The sequence below is a fragment of the Bactrocera dorsalis genome, chromosome 6 (assembly GCF_023373825.1).
Source record: "Bactrocera dorsalis isolate Fly_Bdor chromosome 6, ASM2337382v1, whole genome shotgun sequence".
Classification (NCBI taxonomy): Eukaryota; Metazoa; Arthropoda; class Insecta; order Diptera; family Tephritidae; genus Bactrocera; species Bactrocera dorsalis.
Window position 1 is genome coordinate 35,479,364 of NC_064308.1, and position 21,727 is coordinate 35,501,090.

The following is a 21,727-nucleotide window of genomic DNA, read 5'->3' on the forward strand; positions in this document are numbered from 1 at the left end:
TTTTACTACACTTATTGGAGGAAACTGTTTTAAGACTTCGGCGGGAATCAGGTCGTAACCGGTGAACTTTTTGTTTTTCAGCTTTTTGATTTATTCATTTAGCTCACTGCTTGTGCAACTTGAGACTCCTTCGCTTTCTTGACTAGAAGCAGTAGGATAATGGGGAGAATACTTTGGCTAAATAATCCGAAAATGCTTTTGCTTCTTTTCAATCGTCTCTAGCCCAGCTATCAGCAATTATTTTAATGGGACATACTTGAGTTTCTGGTGTTTGTAGTCTTTTACAGCTTTTCCAAGGAGAGTAGTAGGAATTTCTTCCATTGCTTAAGGACCGAAGATATTTTGCGAAACTTTTGATTTTAAACCTCTTAATTTTCCGATTAAGATCTTTAGAAATTTTATTTAAAATAGATTTATCAGCTGGGCAACGAGTCTTCTTCTTCTTAATTGGCGTAGACACCGCTTATGCGATTATAGCCGAGTCAACAACAGCGCGCCAGTCGTTTCTTCAATTGCCTACTTAGTTCGAAATAGCACCTGTTGGCACGAGTTATCCTGTGTTGTTGACATTGTTGGTGGTGTTTACGCTGGTTCCAAGATAGACGAAATTATCTACAACTTCAAAGTTATGACTGTCAACAGTGACGTTAGTGCCAAGTCGCGAGTGCGACGACTGTTTATTTGATGACAGGAGATATTTCGTCTTGCCCTCGGTCACTGCCAGACCCATTTCTTTTGCTTCCTTGTCCAGTCTGGAGAAAGCAGAACTAACGGCGCGGGTGTTGAGGCCGATGATATCAATATCATCGGCATACGCCAGCAGTTGTACACTCTTATAGAAGATGGTACCTTCTCAGTTGAGTTCTGCAGCTCGAACTATTTTCTCCAGAAGCAGGTTGAAAAAGTCGCACGATAGGGAATCACCTTGTCTGAAACCTCGTTTGGTATCGAACGGCTCGGAGAGGTCCTTCCCGATCCTGACGGAGCTTTTCATGTTGCTCAACGTCAGTTTACACAGCCGTATTAGTTTTGCGGGGATACCAAATTCAGACATCGCGGCATAAAGGCAGCTCCTTTTCGTGCTGTCGAAAGCAGCTTTGAAATCGACGAATAGGTGGTGAGTGTCGATTCTCCTTTCATGGTCTTTTCCAAGATTTGGCGCATGGTGAATATCTGGTCGGTTGTTGATTTACCAGGTCTGAAGCCACACTGATAAGGTCCAATCAGTTTGTTGACGTGGGCTTTAATCTTTCACACAATACGCTCGACAGAACCTTATATGCGATGTTGAGGAGGCTTATCCCACGGTAGTTGGCGCAGATTGTGGGGTCTCCTTTTTTTTGGATTGGGCAGAGCACACTTAGATTCCAATCGTTGGGCATGATTTCGTCCGACCATATTTTACAAAGAAGTTGATGCATGCTCCTTATCAGTTCTTCGCCGCCGTGTTTGAATAGCTCGGCCGGCAATCTATCGGCCCCTGCCGCTTTGTTGTTTTTCAGGCGGGCAATTGCTATTCGAACTTCTTCATGATCGGGCAATGGAACGTCTGCTCCATCGTCATCGATTGGGGAATCGGGTTCGCCTTCTCCCTGTGTTGTGCTATCACTGCCATTCAGCAGGTTGGAGAAGTGTTCCTTCCATAATTTAAGTATGCTCTGGGCATCGGTAACTAGATCACATTGGGGGGTTCTACAGGAGTATGCTCCGGTCTTGAAACCTTCTGTAAGCCGCCGCATCTTTTCGTAGAATTTTCGAGCATTACCCCTGTCGGCCAGCTTATCGAGCTGTTCGTACTCACGCATTTCGGCCTCTTTCTTCTTCTGTCTGCAAATGCGTCTCGCTTCCCTCTTCAACTCTCGGTATCTATCCCATCCCGCACGTGTTGTGGTCGATCGTAACGTTGTGAGGTAGGCAGCCTGTTTTCTCTCCGCTGCGACACGGCGCTCCTCGTCGTACCAGCTGTTCTTTTGCACTTTCCGAAAACCAATGGTTTCGGTTGCAGCTGTACGTAAGGAGTTTGAAATGCCGTCCCACAGTTCCCTTATACCGAGTTGTTGACGAGTGCTCTCAGAGAGCAGGAGTGCAAGCCGAGTAGAGAATCGTTCGGCTGTATGTTGTGATTGCAGCTTCTCGACGTCGAACCTTCCTTGTGTTTGTTGGCGTGCGTTTTTTGCTGCACAGAGGCGGGTGCGAATCTTAGCTGCAACAAGATAGTGGTCCGAGTCGATGTTAGGATCTCGGAGCGCACGCACATCTAAAACGCTGGAGACGTGTCTTCCGTCTATCACAACATGATCGATCTGGTTGGTAGTTTTTCGATCCGGAGACAGCCAGGTAGCTTGATGGATCTTCTTATGCTGGAATCTAGTACTAGAGATAACCATATTTCGGGCCCCGGCGAAGTCGATCAGGCTCAACCCATTTGGGGAAGTTTCGTCGTGGAGGCTGAATTTACCGACCGTAGTACCAAAGATACCTTCTTTGCCCACCCTGGCGTTGAAGTCGCCAAGCACGATTTTTACATCGTGACGGGGGCATCTCACATAACTGCGCTCCAAGCACTCATAAAAGGCATCTTTGGTCACATCGTCCTTCTCTTCCGTCGGGGCGTGGGCGCAAATCAGCGATATGTTGAAGAACCTCGCTTTGATGCGGATTGTGGCTAGACGTTCATTCACCGCAGTGAATGATAGTACTCGGCGACGGAGTCTCTCCCCACCACGAATCCCACACCAAACATGCGCTCCTTTATATGGCCACTGTAGAAAATGTCGCAAGGACCTACTCGTCTCTGTCCTTGTCCCGTCCATCGCATTTCTTGGACGGCGGTGATGTCAGCCTTTGTTTTCACGAGGACATCAACCAGCTGGGCAGTGGCACCTTCCCAGTTAAGGGACCGGACATTCCAGGTGCATGCCCTTAATTCGCAGTCCTTATTTCGTTTGCCATGGTCGTCATCAAAAGGGGGGTCTCTCATCCGAGGCTGGTTATGACTATTCACTGGGGGTGTTTTTTTTACGTGGCGGGTCCCAAACCCAGCGCACAACCCTATGCAGGGGATGTTTCGCCTTCTCACGTTAGCTCGCCTTCAAACGGATATTCTTAGGCTACCCAGAGGATACTTGGTCAAAGACCGGAAGTCGTGAGCTGCTTGAGTCACATGTAAAAGAATCGTTTCTGGCCACTCCCAAGTGAATGGCAATCAGAGAACTTTCCTCACTTGCGTGAACTTCTACACATGACTCCATCGAGTATGAATCCATTTAAGTCGTAGCTTTCTCTTTAATTTAATTATTTCTCTTATATCGTTTACAGCAATTTTCCTTAATTCCGGTGTACTGTTCCATGCTTCGTGTTGCATACTTATTGTAAAGTGTAAAATTTCAGATTTCAACTGATCTTTTCTTAACCCCTTATGTATAGATTCATAATGGGTCTTTTTATTAAGCGTTGCTACTGTTCAAATTGGATTTGATGTCTTGGAGGACTGTACACAGAGGTAAGTGAGAGTGGACTTTTAACTCCGTAAATAGTCACTGTTGCAGCCTGAAACTTATCAGTTGAAAGTTTTTCGTCTTCAAAATGTTTAATCGTATTTTTAATTAATATGCGCTTCCACTACGGGCGCAATTGCTAGGAAGAATTATATGGGAAGTTTAATAGTTTTTAATTTTAAAATAGGTTTTTGAAGTAAAATGTGTCTCCGATATCATACATACGTCAACATTTTCCGAGTTCAGAACAATTTCGATTTCATTCTTGTGGTTGAATAACCCATTTTAGTTCCATAGAAGTATTTTTATACATTTAGACATCTTTGGTTTTAAAAGATATTTTTCAAGCTTGCATAAGCGATTTTGTAAGGAAGTGTTGAATTCGTTGTGTTTGTTGAGTTTCTGTAAGAGCTGTGATAAAATGCTGTTATTGGATATATTATCTATATATATAAAAGAAAGTCGTGTTAGTTACATCACTTATAACTCAAGAACGGCAGAACAGATTTGGCTGAAAATTGGTAGGGAGGTAGCTTAGAGCCAGGAGACGGACATAGGATACTTTTTATCTCTTTATGTCAAAATTTAATACAACTCATAAATACAAAAATTATATTTCAAATCATAAGCATTTGTTCAAAATTCATGTTTGTAGGAATCATTTCAATATTTCATTTCTTCAAAAAAAAAAAAAAAAACAATAAAAACAACCTTACATCTTCGTCTATATAAATATGTATGTATGTAAAAATGAATCGCCAAAATGTATGTACGCTCATAACTTTAATACGACTGAACGAAATTTGAAAATTCTTTTTTTAAAATATTCGTTTAGGTTCAGGGATTATTCGAATAATTGCCGGAAAACCCCTAAAAACAGTCCTTTTCTTTTTCTCATACAAACGAATGAATGTTTGTTCGTTAGTAACGCTAAGAGAACGGCTGAACCAATATTGATGAAATTTTAAGAGGTTGTTCGTTGTGGATTAAGGAAGGTTTAGAAATAAAAACATCTTATACTTTTCATGAAAAGTCGGCAAATTGGATAATTCCAAAAAGTAACTTTTTTCCAAAAAAATTTTTTTTCAATTTCTGTTTTGTTTTTCAATATTTTGATTTGGAAATTATTTGAATAGTTCAGTCTCGATCGCTTGCTTTTTTATTCCGGCTATTCAAGAGAAAAATTATTACTATTACGATTTACGATGCTTTACGACAGGTTCTGAATTGAACAATTGAAAATTATTCAGTGAAAACTTTACGTGTGAAAGATCCAGTATTATATGAAGTGGTGGAAAGCAATATGGTTCATGGACCTTGCGGACACTACAATCCCTTTTCGGTTTATATGTCTAACAATAAATGCACGAAACACTATCCGCTTGCTTTTCTTTCGGAATCGCAAACTGGAAATGATGGATATCCACTCCATCGTCGTAGCTCATCAGACGACCATACAACTTAGAGTAGTGAATATCGAAGTTGACAACATATGGATCGTACTATATTCTCCACTGTTGTCTAATTCACATTCTAAACTCATATCAATGTTTAGTATTGCAGTTTGGTGTAATCTATAAAATACGTTTGTAAGTACGTCACCAAGGGAAGTAACATGGCGCTTAATGGTCTTAAACGATACGGTCCATACGTGAACTGCAATAAAGCGCTTTGTAGGATATTTACTTTTGCAATTCATGAACGGTTTCCGATTGTTGTGTGTCTCGCAGTTAATATGGAGATTGGCCAAAGAGTTTATTTCAGCCCAGAGAATACATTACAGCAGGTGGTAACACCGCCAACAACAAAACTAACATTGACGAGTTTTTTTCTCAACTTTCGTCAGTGATCCGCTTACGAAAACATTGCTCTATTTGAAAATACCTTGCATTCATGGAATGCATCGTCGAAGAAATAGTTTCGCTGAAAGCAAGACCGAACAGTAGATGGACATTCAGGTGTGTTCTCAACTAATGCATTAGGATGAATTTACACAACCCACCCAAAAAACGATGATTGCTTCTACCTTCGGTTGCTACTGATTAATGTACGCGGCGTATTGCGTACTGTGAATGGTATGGTGTGTGCAATTACAATTGCTGGAACACGATAATCAGTGGAAACAAATGTTGGACGATGCGATAGCTACTTCGAATGCCACTGAAGTTCCCACACTTTTCGCGATAATCATTTCACCATATCAGCCTTTAAATCCGCGTCAATTATGAGATACGAACAAAAATGACATTGTCGAAGACATTTTACATCGTATTCGCTAAAAATTGGAAATGGGTCAATTCCGGTTGATGCTTCCGGTGGTTTGATATCAATTCTATCTGCGGTTTATCAATTCACGAAAGATGAACTCATCACCAATCTTCGGACATTGGCCAAATTATCTTAACTATGATTCCTTAAATGCACGCGCAATATTAACTGCCAAAAAATACAGATGTTCTTTACTTAAACTGGAAGATTCAAAGTCAAATTCCGGAAGACTTGCGCTCATACAAATCGACCGATCGTCTTTCCATTGAAGACGTCGCCGTGAATTATCCAGTGGAGTTTCTAAATTCTTTGGAGAGGCTTGGTATGCCACCGCATCATTTGCGTCTCAAAGTTTGATCTGTCGTTATTATGTTTTGCAATCTGCAAGCGCCGAAACTATGTAATGGAACCCGACTGATTGTGACGCAGCTATCGAATACAAAGGGCTGAATGCTTGATTCAACGAATTTCTTTGAGTTCCAACGATTTGCCATTTCAGTTTCCAGCGAAAATTGCATTCGAGATGACACTCAACAGGACACAAGGATAGTCGCATAGTGTGTGCAATAAGTTTGGAAATTCTATATTTTTCACACGGCTAGATATACGTGGCGTGCACACGAGTTGGAAAGCCATCTTTTCTGTACACCGGAACAGAAACCAAAAAATTTTGTTTATCAAGCTGCGTTACATTGAAAAAAAAAATGAAATGATAAATTCAACTTTCTTTTCATTTCAAAACACATAATTTCACGCAGGACAACGGCTGCGGGGATAGCTAGTAATTATTATTTGCTTTTAAAACATGAGAAAAAGTAAATTTTTTGTGATGTTTTAGCTGTAGTTTAGGATTCTTGTTGTTGATGTTCATTGTTCTGAAGTTTACAGAACCTTCTACTTTTTGGACTAGACCATCAGCTTTTTTGTGGCCAATTTTGTTAGCTGGTAATTTCTGTAATTCTTTGGCAACAAGGCACCCTCGATAGTTGGCTGAATGTGCTGCGGTACAGTTACAGCATTTAGGCTGCTGTTTCTCTGGTTTCGAACATTCATTTTATGCTTACCGGCGCACTTAACGGATCTTGGTTGTCTGCCACAATAGCTTTGTGTGTGGCCAAATGACTGGCAGTGTTTGCATTGCGGTATCGTCTTAGGCAGTTTTACCGGTTCAATAGAAACAATTGAGTTTAATATAGTTTTGGTTTCGTAAATCTTTTTTTTGTTCTCCATGGGTTCGAATGTTACCGAATATATGTCGAGGAGAGCTTTAGTTTTCAATTGAAGACGATTGACAGTACCCAGTGCATCCTTGCTCTTTTAAGTCATTAATAATATATTTAAACACGAAAGTGCTTTTGATATGCATTTGTAGTCCTCTATAGAGAAAGTATTTATTTTATATATTCCATTATTTAAAAGTTTAATGGTAAAACTGTTTTTTCTTCCGATTTCGCAATAGCAAATCGTTTTTTATAATTACTGCCGTTGGCATCTCCGAACACCATAATTGCGAACTATGTTTTTGGGTAAGCGGTTTGGCTTATTCCTGAAGATCAGGAGAATACCCCGCTTTTCGTTTTTTAGTTGGTCTTTTTTTAGAATCTATTCCGTCTAGCTAGTTTTTCCTTATTAATTGAGAATTCAACCTTATTTTCCAAATTCGGATTTTTTTTTACATCAGTGGTCTTAAGCTTTATATTTTGGGTTTTGAGGTATTTACTTCCAGTGAGAGTTTTTTACACATTTGTTCCATTTCCTCTGCCTTTTTTGTTAGTTCTTCGATTGTGACTTCTTTTTTGGCGGTTTTATTTAATTTACCCCCTCCTGGAGGTGGTGTCTTGACAATTGGCATTGCTTTTAAAATTAGCTTATAATTATATTCATACAAACAATTAAAAATAAAATAAACAGCAACCCTATGCCTTTTAATAATAAAAGTAATTTTTTGTTGCGCCAAAAAAGTCTCCAAAACAACTGAAGTTTTTCTCCTCTGTATCCAACAAAAAGTAATATCAGCGAAATAACAAACCTCCCAATCCAAATTAGTCAGTGGTTGTAAGTGCCTGCTTGTGTACTCCAATATACCTGAAAACCGCGCCAGAGATAAAGAGATGCCCAACTCATCTCTCATTGGAATTGAGAGAGCAATTGCTAAACGTCAAAATCTCTTGAACTTTGTCAGCTGATCGAGTTCTGGAGGTTTTGACGTAAAGGAGGAGTAGAGAAAGAATCAGCTGATGCTATGTAAACAAAGGCACAGCTGGGAGGTGGCCATGTAGAGACGTTAAGGGGAGACCGGGATTGAGTTTCTATTTATATCCAACATGGCCGACTTTTACACGGAAAATGGCATTGTGTTATTTTCTTAAAATGTATGGAAAAGTTGCCCCAAAAATATTGGTTATATATAAAACTTTAATATATTTTCAAAATAAAATCGTTTTATTTTAATATACATTCATAAAGAAGAAAACATTATGAGCAAATACATGAGTAATTAAGTTTTTTATTCAGGCCTCTTTTTAACTGTGGAAAGTTAACAAATGTTCACCACAGAAAAATGTTAGGTCCAAATGAGCAACCATGCCAAATAGTGGGGTCCAGAATATGCTTATTCGCAACCAAATTTATATTTTTGCAAGACAATTTGTTGATTTTTATTTAATTATTTTAATCTGCAAGCTGCATAAATTACCTAAACGTATGGTAATACACTTAAATACCGAAGCTCAAGATGCCGACCGATCAAAATCACGACAATATTCATATATCTTGCCAGTATTGCTATTGAGAATGGCGAAATAATGTTGCGTAAGCTAATTTAAACAACTTTTTATGAATTACTAGCCGACCCCGCAGCCGTTGCCTTGAATGAAATTATGTGTTTTGAAATGAAAAGAAAGTTAAAATTATATTGCCTTGAAATTAAATATTTACGATTTTTCTAAATTTTTTTTAATGTAGCGCAGCTTGATAAATAAAATTTTTTGGTCTCTGTTCTGGTGCGTAAATGTACAGAGAAGATGGGTTCCCAACTTATGAGCACGCCACGCATATCTAGCCGTGTGAAAAACATAGCATTTCCAGATTTATGCCACACTCTTCTATCGTCTATCCTTGTGTTCTGTAGATTGTCATCGCAAATGCAATTTTCCCTGGAAACTGAATACGTTTGAATTAAAATGGTTGTCCCCTTGTATTCGATAACTGCGTCACATTCAACTTTGGGACACAAATGATGCTACGGCATACCAAGCCTCTCCAAAGAATTTAGAAATTCCACTGAATAATTCACGGCTTCGTCTTCATTGTCAAGACGATCAATCGATTTGTATGAGCGCAAACCTCCAAGAATTTGACTTTGAATCTTCCAGTTTAAGTCATTAACACGGTATTTTTGGCAGCTAAAATTGCGCGTGCACTCAAGGAATCGTTGTTACGACAGTTTGGCCATGACGAGTTCATTTTTCGTTGAAGTGAATTGACAAAATGCAGGTGGAATATCAAACCGCTGGAAGTATCAATCGAAATTTGCCCCTTTCCAATTTTTAGCGAATACGATGTAAAAAGTCTTTGGCAATGTCATTTTGTTCGTATCCCATAATTGACGCAAATTTAAAGGCTGATATGTCGAAATGATCTTCGCGAAAAGTATGAGAACTTCAGTGGCATGCAAAGTAGCTATCGCATTGTTCTTCGTTTGTTTCCAGCGAGTATCATGTTCCAGCAATTGCAATTGCTGCCATGGTTCTCAAAAAGTTGCACACACCGTACCATTCACAATACGCAATGACTTAAATGAAGTTGCACCGTGAGACGCACAACAGTCGGAAAACTTTCATGAACTACAAAAGAAAATATCCTACAAAGCGCTTTATTGCAGTTCACGTATCGACCTATTTGTAACTTGCTGATCGATTCACTCTTGCCAACAGGTGCTACTTTGGACTGAGTAGGCAATTGAGAAGTAAAGTCCTCTCTCGACGAACAAAACCCTATAAACTCCATAAGTCACTCATAATTCCCGTCCTGCTCTATGGTAAAGAAGCTTGGACGATGACAACAACTGATGAGTCGACATTGCGAGTCTTTGAGATAAAAGTTCTGCGAAAGATTTATGGTCCTTTGCGCGTTAGTATGCGTTAGGCGAATATCGCATTCGATGGAACGATGAGCAGTATGAGATATATGACGACATTGACATAGTTCAGCGCGGGAAGCAGAGGAAGAGGAAGATCTCCACTCCGTTGGAAGGACCAAGTGGAGAAGGACCTGACTTCGCTTGGAATATCCAATTGGCGCCACGTAGCGAAGAGAAGAAACGACTGGCGCGCTGTTGTTGACTCGGCTATAATCGCGTAAGCGGTGTCTACGCCTGTAAAGAAGAAGAAGATTTGAGGAAACTTTTCGTACTAAGGGCTGGGTGTTTTAACTTAAATGCCCAAAAATTATTATTTTGTCCGATCTGGCTATAATGGAAAATGTTTTAAAAATCGCTAATTTTGAGGAGCTCTCCCACTGGAATAAGTTGGGCATCCTTGGATTCTCCGAATTGATGAGCAGATTTTGTTAATTCTCTGCCTTTTTTCACCAAAATTAATTATTTTTTTAACACGCACAATTACTCACTCTTTTACCAAGCAGAATTGCCAGCAGGATCATAACAGATAAATTTGAGCGAAAATTTGGCCTAGCCACAACATAACTTATATCAGGATTTTCGAATATCCGGCTGACTTTACTCGATATGATTGGGTTTACATCTTAAAGTATTTCTATGGCTTTGATTTTTGCAAGTTGCAAGAGTATCAAGTGTTTGGTTTCACCCGAACTTAGCCCTTCCTGACTTGTTTATAGTTGTTTTCTGCTCATTAATTATATTGAAGATTTCACGCAACAGCATGAATACAAAAATGTTTCTCTAACCACTGGAGATTCTGGGACATAGTAAAAATATCGATAAAATCCATTAGTCCATCCATCCATTTATTACGATAAATGGAGAAGGGGGTAAGGTTTTCATGGTAAAAACCTGACTTTTTTGCGAATTTATTAGATGCGTTTTTCTCAAAACTACTTTTCCAAAGTCCGTGTTCACTGTCATTGCAAAACTGCATGACCGATTAATGGTGATTTCCACACACAAATTGGCAGATTTTTTTTAATGGAAGAAAGCAGTTTTCACTTCAAATGGCCGCCAAAAAATTTTTAATGAAAATAAATTTTCAGAGAACGATGGGGAGAATATTTGATTATAATTTATGGTTATTTTCGACAACTGTGTGGTGTAATTAAAAAAATTATCTTTCTTTCAAGCTCGATATAGCGCAAATCTTATACAACGGAAGATAGAGATTATTCGAGTCATTTATTGTAACCCTTAATTCAGACCTGTATTTTCAAAAACTGGACTCTCTGTTCTAATCAAACACCCAGAAGTGACCAACTTTAGCCAATGAGATAGGAATTGTATGGATAACGTCAGGCCGACATATGCTAGAAATTCCTTTTGCATCCACCTAATAGTCCGAACCTGAAATAAAAAAGGGGTAGAATACTTCGACCCCTGGTCCTGTTTATGGCAAATGATTTGGAAGATGAAAAATTCTTTGAAAACAGATCTTATGGTTTCCAAAATTCCAAAAAGTATCTTTAATATTTTCGGCAATCATAAATAAGCATCAAGACATTAAATACGAGGTTTAATAATATATCTTTCATATTAAAGACAGATGCATTGCAGATCATAAAATACAAATGAAACAAGTAAAACTGGCAAAGTTGCCAAATTATAAATTAATTTTACACATTTGTAGAGATGCAAAATTAAAAAAGCTGTCATAATAAATTCGTTTTTCTATTCATAATAATATCAAGTGTGTTGGTGCAGTTTTGCATGCAGTTTAAAAATCTAACAGTGGTTATATCTTTATAAATGAAAACAAGGCCGGTGACGCTTTGACACAAAATAAATTCTTTATGCCAGTTACACTTTCTCAGATACCCACTCCGTGATGTATGATCGCGATTGAAACCTGAATTTTGAAAATAACTTCTTCAAGATCTAAACCGCATAGTCTAGCGCAAATGCAAAATGCTAATAACTCCAAAAATATTACCTGAAATACATATATGGCTAAAAAATGTAGTTATGCACCGAAAGTTTGTTCAAATAATGAAAAATAATTAAAATTATGTAATTGAAATTGACCAAGTTCTGATAGACTCAGTCAGGTTAAATAATAAGCACCGTTAAGTATTTAAAAATGTTTGCACAGAGTTATATATGATAGGATTGCAGAGATAATTAAGTATATATTTAGAGACAAACTTAAAGTTGATGTTCACTCCACGAGGTTTTAATCCAGAAGAAAATGTTATATTACATGAAGAATTAAAGAACAAAGTAATAACTAATACTTATACATGTAAATGTGAGAATGACAGTATGTAAAGAATGTAATGACGTAAATAATGCAATGACATGCATAGTGTTAGTAAACGACTATCTTCAACACGCCCCTTCAATATGCAGGTCATTCGGTGGACAAACCAAGTCCGTTAAGACATCTGTCGTGGCTTGCTCGCGTCAATGGTTTTGTCATCACATCCGCAGTCATCTCTTGAGAAGATACGTGCCTCAATGAAAATAATCCTGCGCTAATGCACTCTCTCACAAAATGATGTTTGATATCAATGTGCTTGGTACGCGCATGAAAAACAGGATCATTAGCCAGACACTGCGCACCTCTGTTGTCCACATAAATTATTACATCAGCGAGTTTTTGTAAACCAATCTCATTTAGGAGACTACGCAAATACACTGCTTCTTTTGCTGATTCCGCCAAGCTCACATATTCAGCTTCTGTGGACGAAAGAGCGACTGTGCGTTGTTTTTGTGACTTCCAGCTAATAGCAGCACCGCTGAGCAAGAAAACGTATCCCGTGTAGGAATGGCGATCAGTTGTGCAGCCTCCCCAATCAGCATCAGCGTACCCAACTAGCTGTAAATCGGATTTTTGATACAGCAAGCTTCTATTGGCAGTACCGGCAAGATACCTTAAAATACGTTTGGCAGCATTCCAATGACATTTCAATGGATTCGTGACAAACTGCGCTAGTCTTGACACGGTGTTCGCTATGTCTGGCCTTGATGCGATGGACATATACATTAGAGCTCCAATTAATTCACGATATGGACAGAGTTTATCAATTGAATTATTTTCAACTAAATTTATCTTTAACTCTGAAGGTGTAGCAACCGGGTTGCACTCACTCATTCCAAATCTCCTTAATAATGCTTTTATATAGCCACTTTGCTTTAAAGTAATCTTACCATCCATTTGGTTAATCTCTAGTCCAAGACAATAATTTGCTCTACCAAGGTCCTTAATGTCAAAATATTTCAAAAGTTGTTGCTTTAATTTGTGAATAATATTCACTTCACGTGACGCAATAAGTAGATCGTCTACAAATACAAGGAGTAAAACTAAGTTATTCTCAAAATAACCATAAAATAAACATGATTCATTTTCAGTGGGCTTTAACCACATACTTATCAACTTCGATTTAAGTTTGGCATACTACTGCCTACCAGCTTGCTTAAGGCCATAGAGGGCTTTCTTAAGTCGACACGCATTACCTCCTTCGTTTAGTTCTTTTATCATTTTTGATGCTTTAATGCCAACGTCGCAATTTTTATCAAATTTCATTGTTATTCGTTGCAAAAGATCAAAAGCATGTCTGGTACCTTCATGAGCACTTTTTCGTTCAACGTTCCATTCAGATATGCGCTCACAACATCAAACTGCCAGATAGTGAGATTAAAATGAGCCGACAATGCAAGTAATAACCGAATCGATTCTAAACGTGCTACTGGAGCATAAGTGCCAGTATAATTTATACCATATTTTTGACCGTACCCTTTAGCTACAAGACGCGCTTTGCGTCGCTCGATCTTACCATCTGACTCATACTTATTTGTCAAAACGAAACGGCATCCCACTATAGTTTGTTGTGATCGACCGGAACAATATCCCATGTGTCATTTTTAATAATATTAATTACTTCACATTCCAATCCGTCGCGCCATTCATCACCCTCAGGCCCATTTAAAGCATCTTGTAAGCTAACCTCAGCCATACCAGCAAACACAACATCGTCTCCTGCACTATCGTTGTCGCTCTCTGCATGTGCCGTTTTCAGTGATGGCTCTGAATTAACACGACTACGAAACTCCTCTATTTCCCATTCGCATCAGTTTTGGCCTACCTGGCGCTCTCCGAATTTCTTTTAATTCACAATCCATAATTGCTGTTGGTTCGCTAATTCCGTTTTCATCGGTTTGAGAATGAGAAAAATCTACAAATTTACGACAATTACTGTAATTCTCTTCAGGAATTTTAAGTGGTAGCAGCAGATCACTAGCTTTATTTATTGGATTCGAAATCAGTTGATGTTCGCTAACAAACCGGACATCACGTGCACATATGACTTTATGCGCTTTCGGTACCCACACACGATAACCCTTTGTTTCTCTGGGATACCCAACAAACACACCTTCTTGACATCTAGGTGCCAGCTTATTTTTATCTGGTATTTTATCAAGCACCATTACCTTTGATCCAAACGACTTGAAGTGTTTAATACTTGGCTTTACCTTATTTAGGCATTCATAAGGCGATTTCCCACCTAATGTTCGGGATGGACATCTGTTTCTTATATGGCAAGCAGATGCCACAGCTTCTGACCAAAAAGTATGACCGAGGCCAGACTGCAATAACAAACACCATGTCCAGAAGTGTTCTATTCATTCGTTCTGCGACTCCATTCTGTTGAGGCGTCCTGGGAACACTTAGCCGACGAGCTATGCCACATTCTGAAAGATACTTATCAAATTCATTATATAGATACTCACGTCCATTATCGGACTGCAAACATTTAATTTTAAACCCAGTCTGTCTTTCCATGAAACTTTGGTACATCTTGAATGCTTCGAAAACGTCAGACTTCTGCCTTAGTAAGTATATTTCGCACCACCTTGTACAATCATCTATAAAGGTGACAAAATATCGAGCTCGTCCAATGGATTCTTCTCTGAACGGTCCCACAACATCAGAATGTATAATTCTCATTGTTTCTGAACAAGGCACTTTGCCTCTATTGAACGGTAACGCAGACATTTTGCCTAATATACACACTTCGCACTGTATCAGTTGCTTCACCTCGTCAATATCAGAGACAGCAACTATGACATCTCTTACCAATTTTCATAAATCAGCCCCGTTAAGATGACCCAGACGATAATGCCACTTCAACAGTTCGGAGCACTTCGCCTGAATAGAAGCACACTCGCTGCTTTGTCTGACGTAATATAAATCACCCATGCCATCAGCAATCAAGGTAATTTCATCACTTGCGTTGAATACAAACGCTCCATCTTTGGTAAATGTCACTTTATGTCCCTTGTTAGTAATTTTTGCCACCGAAACTAAATTTGTGCGCAGTTCCGGAACCAACAACGTATTTTGTAACTCAACTACTCGCTGGCCATCTGCGCCTGTCACTGACAAATTTACCACACCTTCACCTCGTACATCTGCACACGCCTGTTGACTTGCCAAATTCAACTTAACTTTGGATGATTTTTCCACGGTCTTAAACATGCACTCGTCACTACACAAATGAGCAGTACACCCACTATTCAATACCCAAGCTCGTCTTTCACGCATATCCCCAAGAAATTTTTCTTCTATTGCAGAATGATATGCTGCATACGTTTCATCAACACAATATGCCAAATGTTTGGAATTATTGGAATCTCTTCCGTGAACACCATTATTACTCCTAACAGAACAAGAGCTCGCCTTGTGCCCTAATGCGCCGCGCTTAAAGCATCGGAATTCTCTTTTATTCTTTATGAACTTTTTCCTACTCAGCTTATCTTGCACATGTGATTTCGCGGCCATAGCCATTACTGTATTACTAGCCGATTGCTTACGTGCTTCGCTCTCCTCTATTATTTTTATTTTCAGTACCTCAGCTGATGGAAGCGCATCGCGTGATTCTATTGCGCACCGAAAGTTTTCATAAGTAGACGGTAAACTATACAATAGCATGATACATAACAGATCACCGTTTATCTGCACATTCATGCTCTCCAACTTATCTACCGCATCGAAAAATTTCGCCATGTGCTCTTTCACGTCATCGCTTTCATCTAACTTTTGCAACATCAACTGCTTCAATAATGTTGCTTTACGTGCCGGTCCTTTTGACGCATAAATCGACACTTCCCGCGAAGTCTCACAACCCCTGACTTGCTTTAGTTCGGATGGCTGAATTGACAAAACCAAATTTGCTTTAGCTTTCTTGTCAGCTTTCAACCAAGCGCTTCTTGCTGCAGTGTCAGTCTCTGCCGGTATCAAATTAGAACCATTTACATACTCCCACAAATCATTTTTAGTCAGCAATGCTTCCACTTGCATGCTCCAAGTGTCGAAATTGTCCTTGGAAAGCAACTCGATCCGAGAAGATGTTGACGAAGTAATCGTAGACATTACTTCAGCCGTATCAAAGCACCTGCTAGCTTTACTGATTTCAATTTTTGGCAAAAACGCTTTTGAATTCTCAATATCACTCATTAGTCTTATAAACTCTCAAAATTTAAACAAATTTGCGATCCTGGGCCCATAACCTGATAGGATTGCAGAGATAATTAAGTATATATTTAGAGACAAACTAAAAGTTGATGTTCACTCCACGAGGTTTTAATCCAGAAGAAAATGTTATATTACATGAAGAATTAAAGAACAAAGTAATAACTAATACTTATAAATGTAAATGTGAGAATGACAGTATGTAAAGAATGTAATGACGTAAATAATGCAATGACATGCATAGTGTTAGTAAACGACTATCTTCAACAATATATCCTCGTATGTGGGTGAGTATTCCAAATTTGTGTTAAGCAGTTAGAGGGAGAAAAAAACGACGTTTTTCATCGTATCGATCGATAATATATATCTCAGAAATGTTTTTTTAAATAAATCCGACAAATAGTTGTCGTGTATTTTCTCTCAACAACCTTTTTTGAATTGCTTACCACTATAGCTCGAAAACCGCTCGGTAGACTTCAATGAAGATTGTACAGCTACGAAAATATAAAAATATAAAGAAACACCTAAGGCATTATATGGAAGGACTTTTTTAATTCTCATTCTTTACAAACAAGTAAATATGAGTTTTTTTCTCGAAAACCTGAAACCACTGTTTTGTTAATTAAAAAAATCTTCAATCCAGCAATGAATTGTTTATTTTTAAAACATTTATATATTTTTTTATTTCTGTTAAGTCAAGTCAAAACTTTGTTTAATGAAGCTATTTTTCAACTTTTATAAAATTAAATAATTTACTGGCAAAAAGAAAGAAATATTTCAAATTTAAGTGTTTTCATATCTTCGACTATAGCTAACTTCTTATCTATGTTATTTTTGGTTTCTACTTTGCCTATTATTTGTTATTTTATGAGACTATTATACTTATGGAAAACAAAAACGTGGAAGTCAGGCGAATATGGAACAACTTGCTTCAAGAATTTATGCAAAATAAGCAATAACCAAGGAGTGTTTGATCACGGCAATAAAGCCTAACTAACTTAGCCATAAAAAATGTCCATAATGGAAAATGTGGTTCGTGAAAAAAATGTATTATCTTGTTATACTGCCCGCTCAAAAGTACGAAAAAACGCAACAGTCGGCTGGTAAGGTTACGGCATCCGGAAGGACTATCAACAGCAACTATTACATAGTATTATTTGACCGTTTGAAGCACGAAATCACCGGAAAACGGCCGCATTAATAGAAAGATAAATCATGCACTGCGACACAAGTCAGTGAAACCGATGTCAAAAATCCATGAACTGAGTTTAGAGTTGCTTTTGATTTGAAAAAAATGCTTGTTCGGTAGAAATTTTCAGCGAATGAAGAGATGGTCGCCGAAACTCAGGCCTATTTTCACGCAATGGACAAATCGTACTACAAAGTAATTTAAAAAAATTTTATGAATTGAAGAGAACTAAAAAATACTAATTTTTCAAAAATTTGCCTAGCTATGATAGGCCGGGGTCTTTACATTTGACTTGTTACAGACAAAAGAGAACGATTAAATGCTATAAGCAGATTAAATTTTGCTCAGGTTATAAAAATTTATGCAGCTAGTTTATGTAAGTCAATGTTGACAGTAATAACTTCGAAGTCGTAGATGAACAAAAACCAAACCCTATAAGTCACTTATTATTCCTGTCCTGCTATATGGTGCAGAGGCATGGATGATAACAACATCTGATGAGTCATCGTTACAAGTTTTCGGGAGAAAGGTTCTGGGGAAGACTTATGATCCTTTGCGCATGGGCCACGGCGAATATCGCATTCGATGGAAAGATGAGCTGTATGAGATATACGGCGACATTGACATAGTTCATCAAATTAAAAGACAGAGGCTGCGTTGGCTAGGTCAAGTCATCTGAATGGACGAAAACATTGCAGTTTTGAAAGTATACGATGCAGTAACCTCGAGAGAGAAGCAGAGGAAAAGACCTCCGCTTCGTAGGAAAAACCAGGGGAAGAAGGACCTGACTTCTCGTGGAATCTCCAATTGGCGCCACATTGGAAGAAACGACTGTCGTGTTGTTGTTAACTCGACTATAACCTCGTAAGTGGTGTCTACGCCAGTAAAGAAGAAGGATATATTTATTTGATAAAACTTCGATATTGATATTAAAAATATATATAATTATTTAGGATAGGCGTATACTTACATCAGAAACTATTTAAGCTAATCTCGGTAATTATATTTCATTGATAACACCATCTTATACTTCGTTGTGAAATTGGTCATTAGCCGCCATTAATAACATATTGAGTAGTATAATTAGAAATAATTATAGCCACAGCAACGCACTTTTAAAATTTTTGTATAAATAAACTGAAAAGAAATTAATAAAATCGGTTCACAGTTTTCCCGTAAATAAAAAAAAGTTGCATTATAAATTGTTTTTTCGTAGTTAACTTAATTTTATACTCATATAATGGATGTACTTGAGCCGCAGCTTCTTTTTTAAAAGATTTTGCGGGCATTTCGTATTATTTTAGACTTTTCACGTTTTCACAGCCTCCGATGATATCTAACGGGCAGTTGTAGAATTAGGGCTTTCCTTATTTTTTGTCGTATGGCTGTTTGTATGTATGTGCTTTTCATTTCTTTTCGAGTGCATTCCAACTACTGTATGTATACGAAATGCAACTTTATGGACAAGTGTGTATGTGTATACATGTAATGTTACATCCCCTAAAGAAATAGGTGTGTATTATTTGATATTTCAATAGATACCATTTATCAAGCATGCGCCTATCAGCTTTTCACATTAAATCAATATGAGTGCATCCAATGAAGCTCGATAGAGCAGTTTTTATATTAAAAATAAAAAAAAAACGATTTATTACGCAAAAAATGCGATGTGTTCTTAAAAGCCATCACATGTGCTGCTATTATTTATATAGCAAGTGTGGCAAAATGTTTAATATTTAATACTCTTTAAATTAATTTGTGAACAAGTGCAAGTATTCATCGACAGCATTAGAAAATATGAAAACTTTATTTCCGTGCGGGTACTTGCGCAAATGCAATCCAAACAGCTTTGAGTATGCAAACTATCACTTATTTCCTAATGACTTCATTTTAATTGCAAAACTGTATTTAATAAATATCATTGTTATTTGTATTATATAAAACCTATGTATAAATAAATTATTTGTTGTCAACGATTAAACAGGGTTGTCAAAACGTTTCCTTCCATCTTCGTTCATTTTCGAAATTTTACTGGTAAATGTTGTTTTTAACAATCCAGAGATCAACCATTTACTACACAAGTTAGCAACACAACAGAGCACAACATTGCAATCAGCAACAGCGACGTCGGCAACACTGCTACAGTGTAAAAGTAATACAAAGAGCAGCCGACACAACGTATACGTAACCCCTAATAGCGACGTACAAACCATAGCCACAGCTAAATTCAATGGTTATTCTGCACAAAATATATCGACTAATGACAACAAGCAGGAAGTATAAGTGGAAGACAGAATTACGCATACCCTTAAATTGAACAAAAATGTACATACATATATGTAAATATGAATTAAGCACAACTACCGTAACCAAATATACAACAATAGCAAAAACACCGGCTACATATAAAAATACAAATGATAAAACAGCAACAGAGGCAGCAATAATAACTTCAATGGTATGTACAGAAAATTTTTACTCCAAATACAGCAAAGCAAACACTACACACACATACAAACAGGCCTACATATTCCCAGTAAACAATCGCGTTTGTAAATAAACTTAAAATAAACTTACACTGGTAAACCTTTTCGTTACAAAAAGTTTACGTTTTTCATTACAAAACAATTACAAAAGACTTGTAATGAACCAAAACGTTACATTACTTTGGGCTTTTTCACATACTTGTAAAATCGCTTATTTTTAAACTTAAAAGTAAGCATTTATTAAATTAATATCCAACCGCTTGTAAGTTTATTTTCAAATGTATTTGTAAACGTGTTGTAATGATTTTATGTAATGGTAGTAAAATAAATCGCATGATATATTTTTAAAGATATATAATTATTTTCTTTATTAGTTTTAATTCATTTAATATTATTTATTATGTATACATATTTACTTATACTAAAAATTAAAAAAATTCTTGATAAGTTAAATTAAACTTATACTAAAAATTAAAATTTAAAAAACATTCTTTAAAAATGAAATGATAGAAAAATAGTTAGGTAAAATAATTAATTTGCTGCATTTTGGTGCTTCCGTTTTTGTCTATTTTTGGCAAACTGAAAAATCGTCTTGATGCCCCTTATATATTCAGTGTCATTGCCCTTCACTTCATGTAAGAAGACATCTGAAATTTAATTTAAAAATATATATAAGTATATAAGTACACATGTAAATATAAAGTTTATTAAGTTTTATTATTAAGTACCTCAGATAGCCATAGATACTTTTAAGACGCGGACAGGTTTTTTGGTCTGACGTTCCACTCCAAGCAAAATGTTGAGCACATTCATCAGATACCAATGAGCGCCAAGCTGTTCTGACGAATTTCGCTCCTGTGTATTTAATATTTTGCATAAGTTCCGATTTCTTCAAAAAAAGGAAATTGTGAAATTGGCTTTTAAACAGTCAATAAATATTTACTTACAAATTTAGCATATTCTTCATCCTTCTGGAGTAAACTCTCCAATTCCATAAATTGCTCCACTGTGTTTAAAGGTTCCGCTGGCATAATCTTTTTTGATGGAACATTGTCTCTGCTATTCCTCAACTCTGCGATATCTCGCTGCAAGCTTCTTACCTACTCGACGATTCTTCTTATAGATTTGGATACAGTTGCATCAATGGTGCTTTGAATTGCTGCAAAAAAACATTTTCATTAAAAAAAAATTTTCAAATAAATAATTGATATTGACTACCTTCTAAAAATGTGGGATCCAGTGTATAGCTATTAATTGTTCCTGCTTTTTCGACTATGATGTGGTTATTTCCGTTTTGGTTGATGGATGTTTCAAATTGCAAATGCAAAAAAAAAAAATTATAACAACGCCTTAAAATACAACATGCAACTTACCCTTTTATATTGTAAAGGCCTTTTTTATTTTATTTTATTTACTAGCTGACCCCGCAGCCGTTGTCCTGCGTGTAATTATGTGTTTTGAAATGAAAAGAAAGTTGAATTTATCATTTCATTTTTTTTTTTCAATGTAACGCAGCTTGATAAACAAAATTTTTTGGTTTCTGTTCCGGTGTACAGAAAAGATTGCTTTCCAACTCGTGTGCACGCCACGTATATCTGGCCGTGTGAAAAACATAGAATTTCGAAACTT

General features: G+C 37.3%; 3 protein-coding genes across 19 annotated transcripts in view; 1 reads left to right on the forward strand and 2 right to left on the reverse strand.

Moving 5' to 3' along the window:
- Nucleotides 1-16,863, reverse strand: part of LOC125779311 (uncharacterized) — a 329,486-nt gene extending 312,623 nt beyond the window's left edge. Inside the window, exon 1 of the mRNA XM_049460586.1 lies at nt 14,812-16,863. Coding sequence (XP_049316543.1) covers nt 15,035-16,408 — 1,374 coding nt within the window. The 5' untranslated portion in view covers nt 16,409-16,863 and the 3' untranslated portion in view covers nt 14,812-15,034. The remainder of the gene's footprint in view (nt 1-14,811) is intronic.
- The window catches only part of LOC105228402 (putative uncharacterized protein DDB_G0282133), a 170,108-nt gene extending 150,269 nt beyond the window's left edge, over nt 1-19,839 (reverse strand). For 4 of the 14 annotated variants that reach the window (XR_007423216.1, XM_049460071.1, XM_049460084.1 and 1 more), the window contains exons 1-2: nt 19,557-19,711; nt 18,583-18,749 (exon numbers count right to left, since the gene is read on the reverse strand). The gene's annotated coding sequence lies outside the window, so the exon portion shown is untranslated. Of the gene's footprint in view, nt 1-3,722; nt 3,909-16,869; nt 16,918-18,582; nt 18,750-18,845; nt 19,113-19,154; nt 19,297-19,556; nt 19,768-19,818 lie in introns of those variants that run through there. The other 10 variants (XM_049460078.1, XM_049460075.1, XM_049460076.1 and 7 more) reach the window with 10 other exon arrangements.
- LOC105224802 (epidermal growth factor receptor kinase substrate 8-like protein 2) overlaps nt 19,771-21,727 on the forward strand; it is a 66,347-nt gene continuing 64,390 nt past the window's right edge. For 2 of the 4 annotated variants that reach the window (XM_049460368.1, XM_049460367.1), the window contains exon 1: nt 19,930-20,070. Coding sequence is in view for 1 of the 4 variants with exons in the window: in XM_049460366.1 (XP_049316323.1) it covers nt 19,936-20,070 (135 nt within the window). In the remaining 3 variants the exon portion in view is untranslated. Of the gene's footprint in view, nt 20,071-21,727 lie in introns of all 4 variants that reach the window. The other 2 variants (XM_049460366.1, XM_049460369.1) reach the window with 2 other exon arrangements.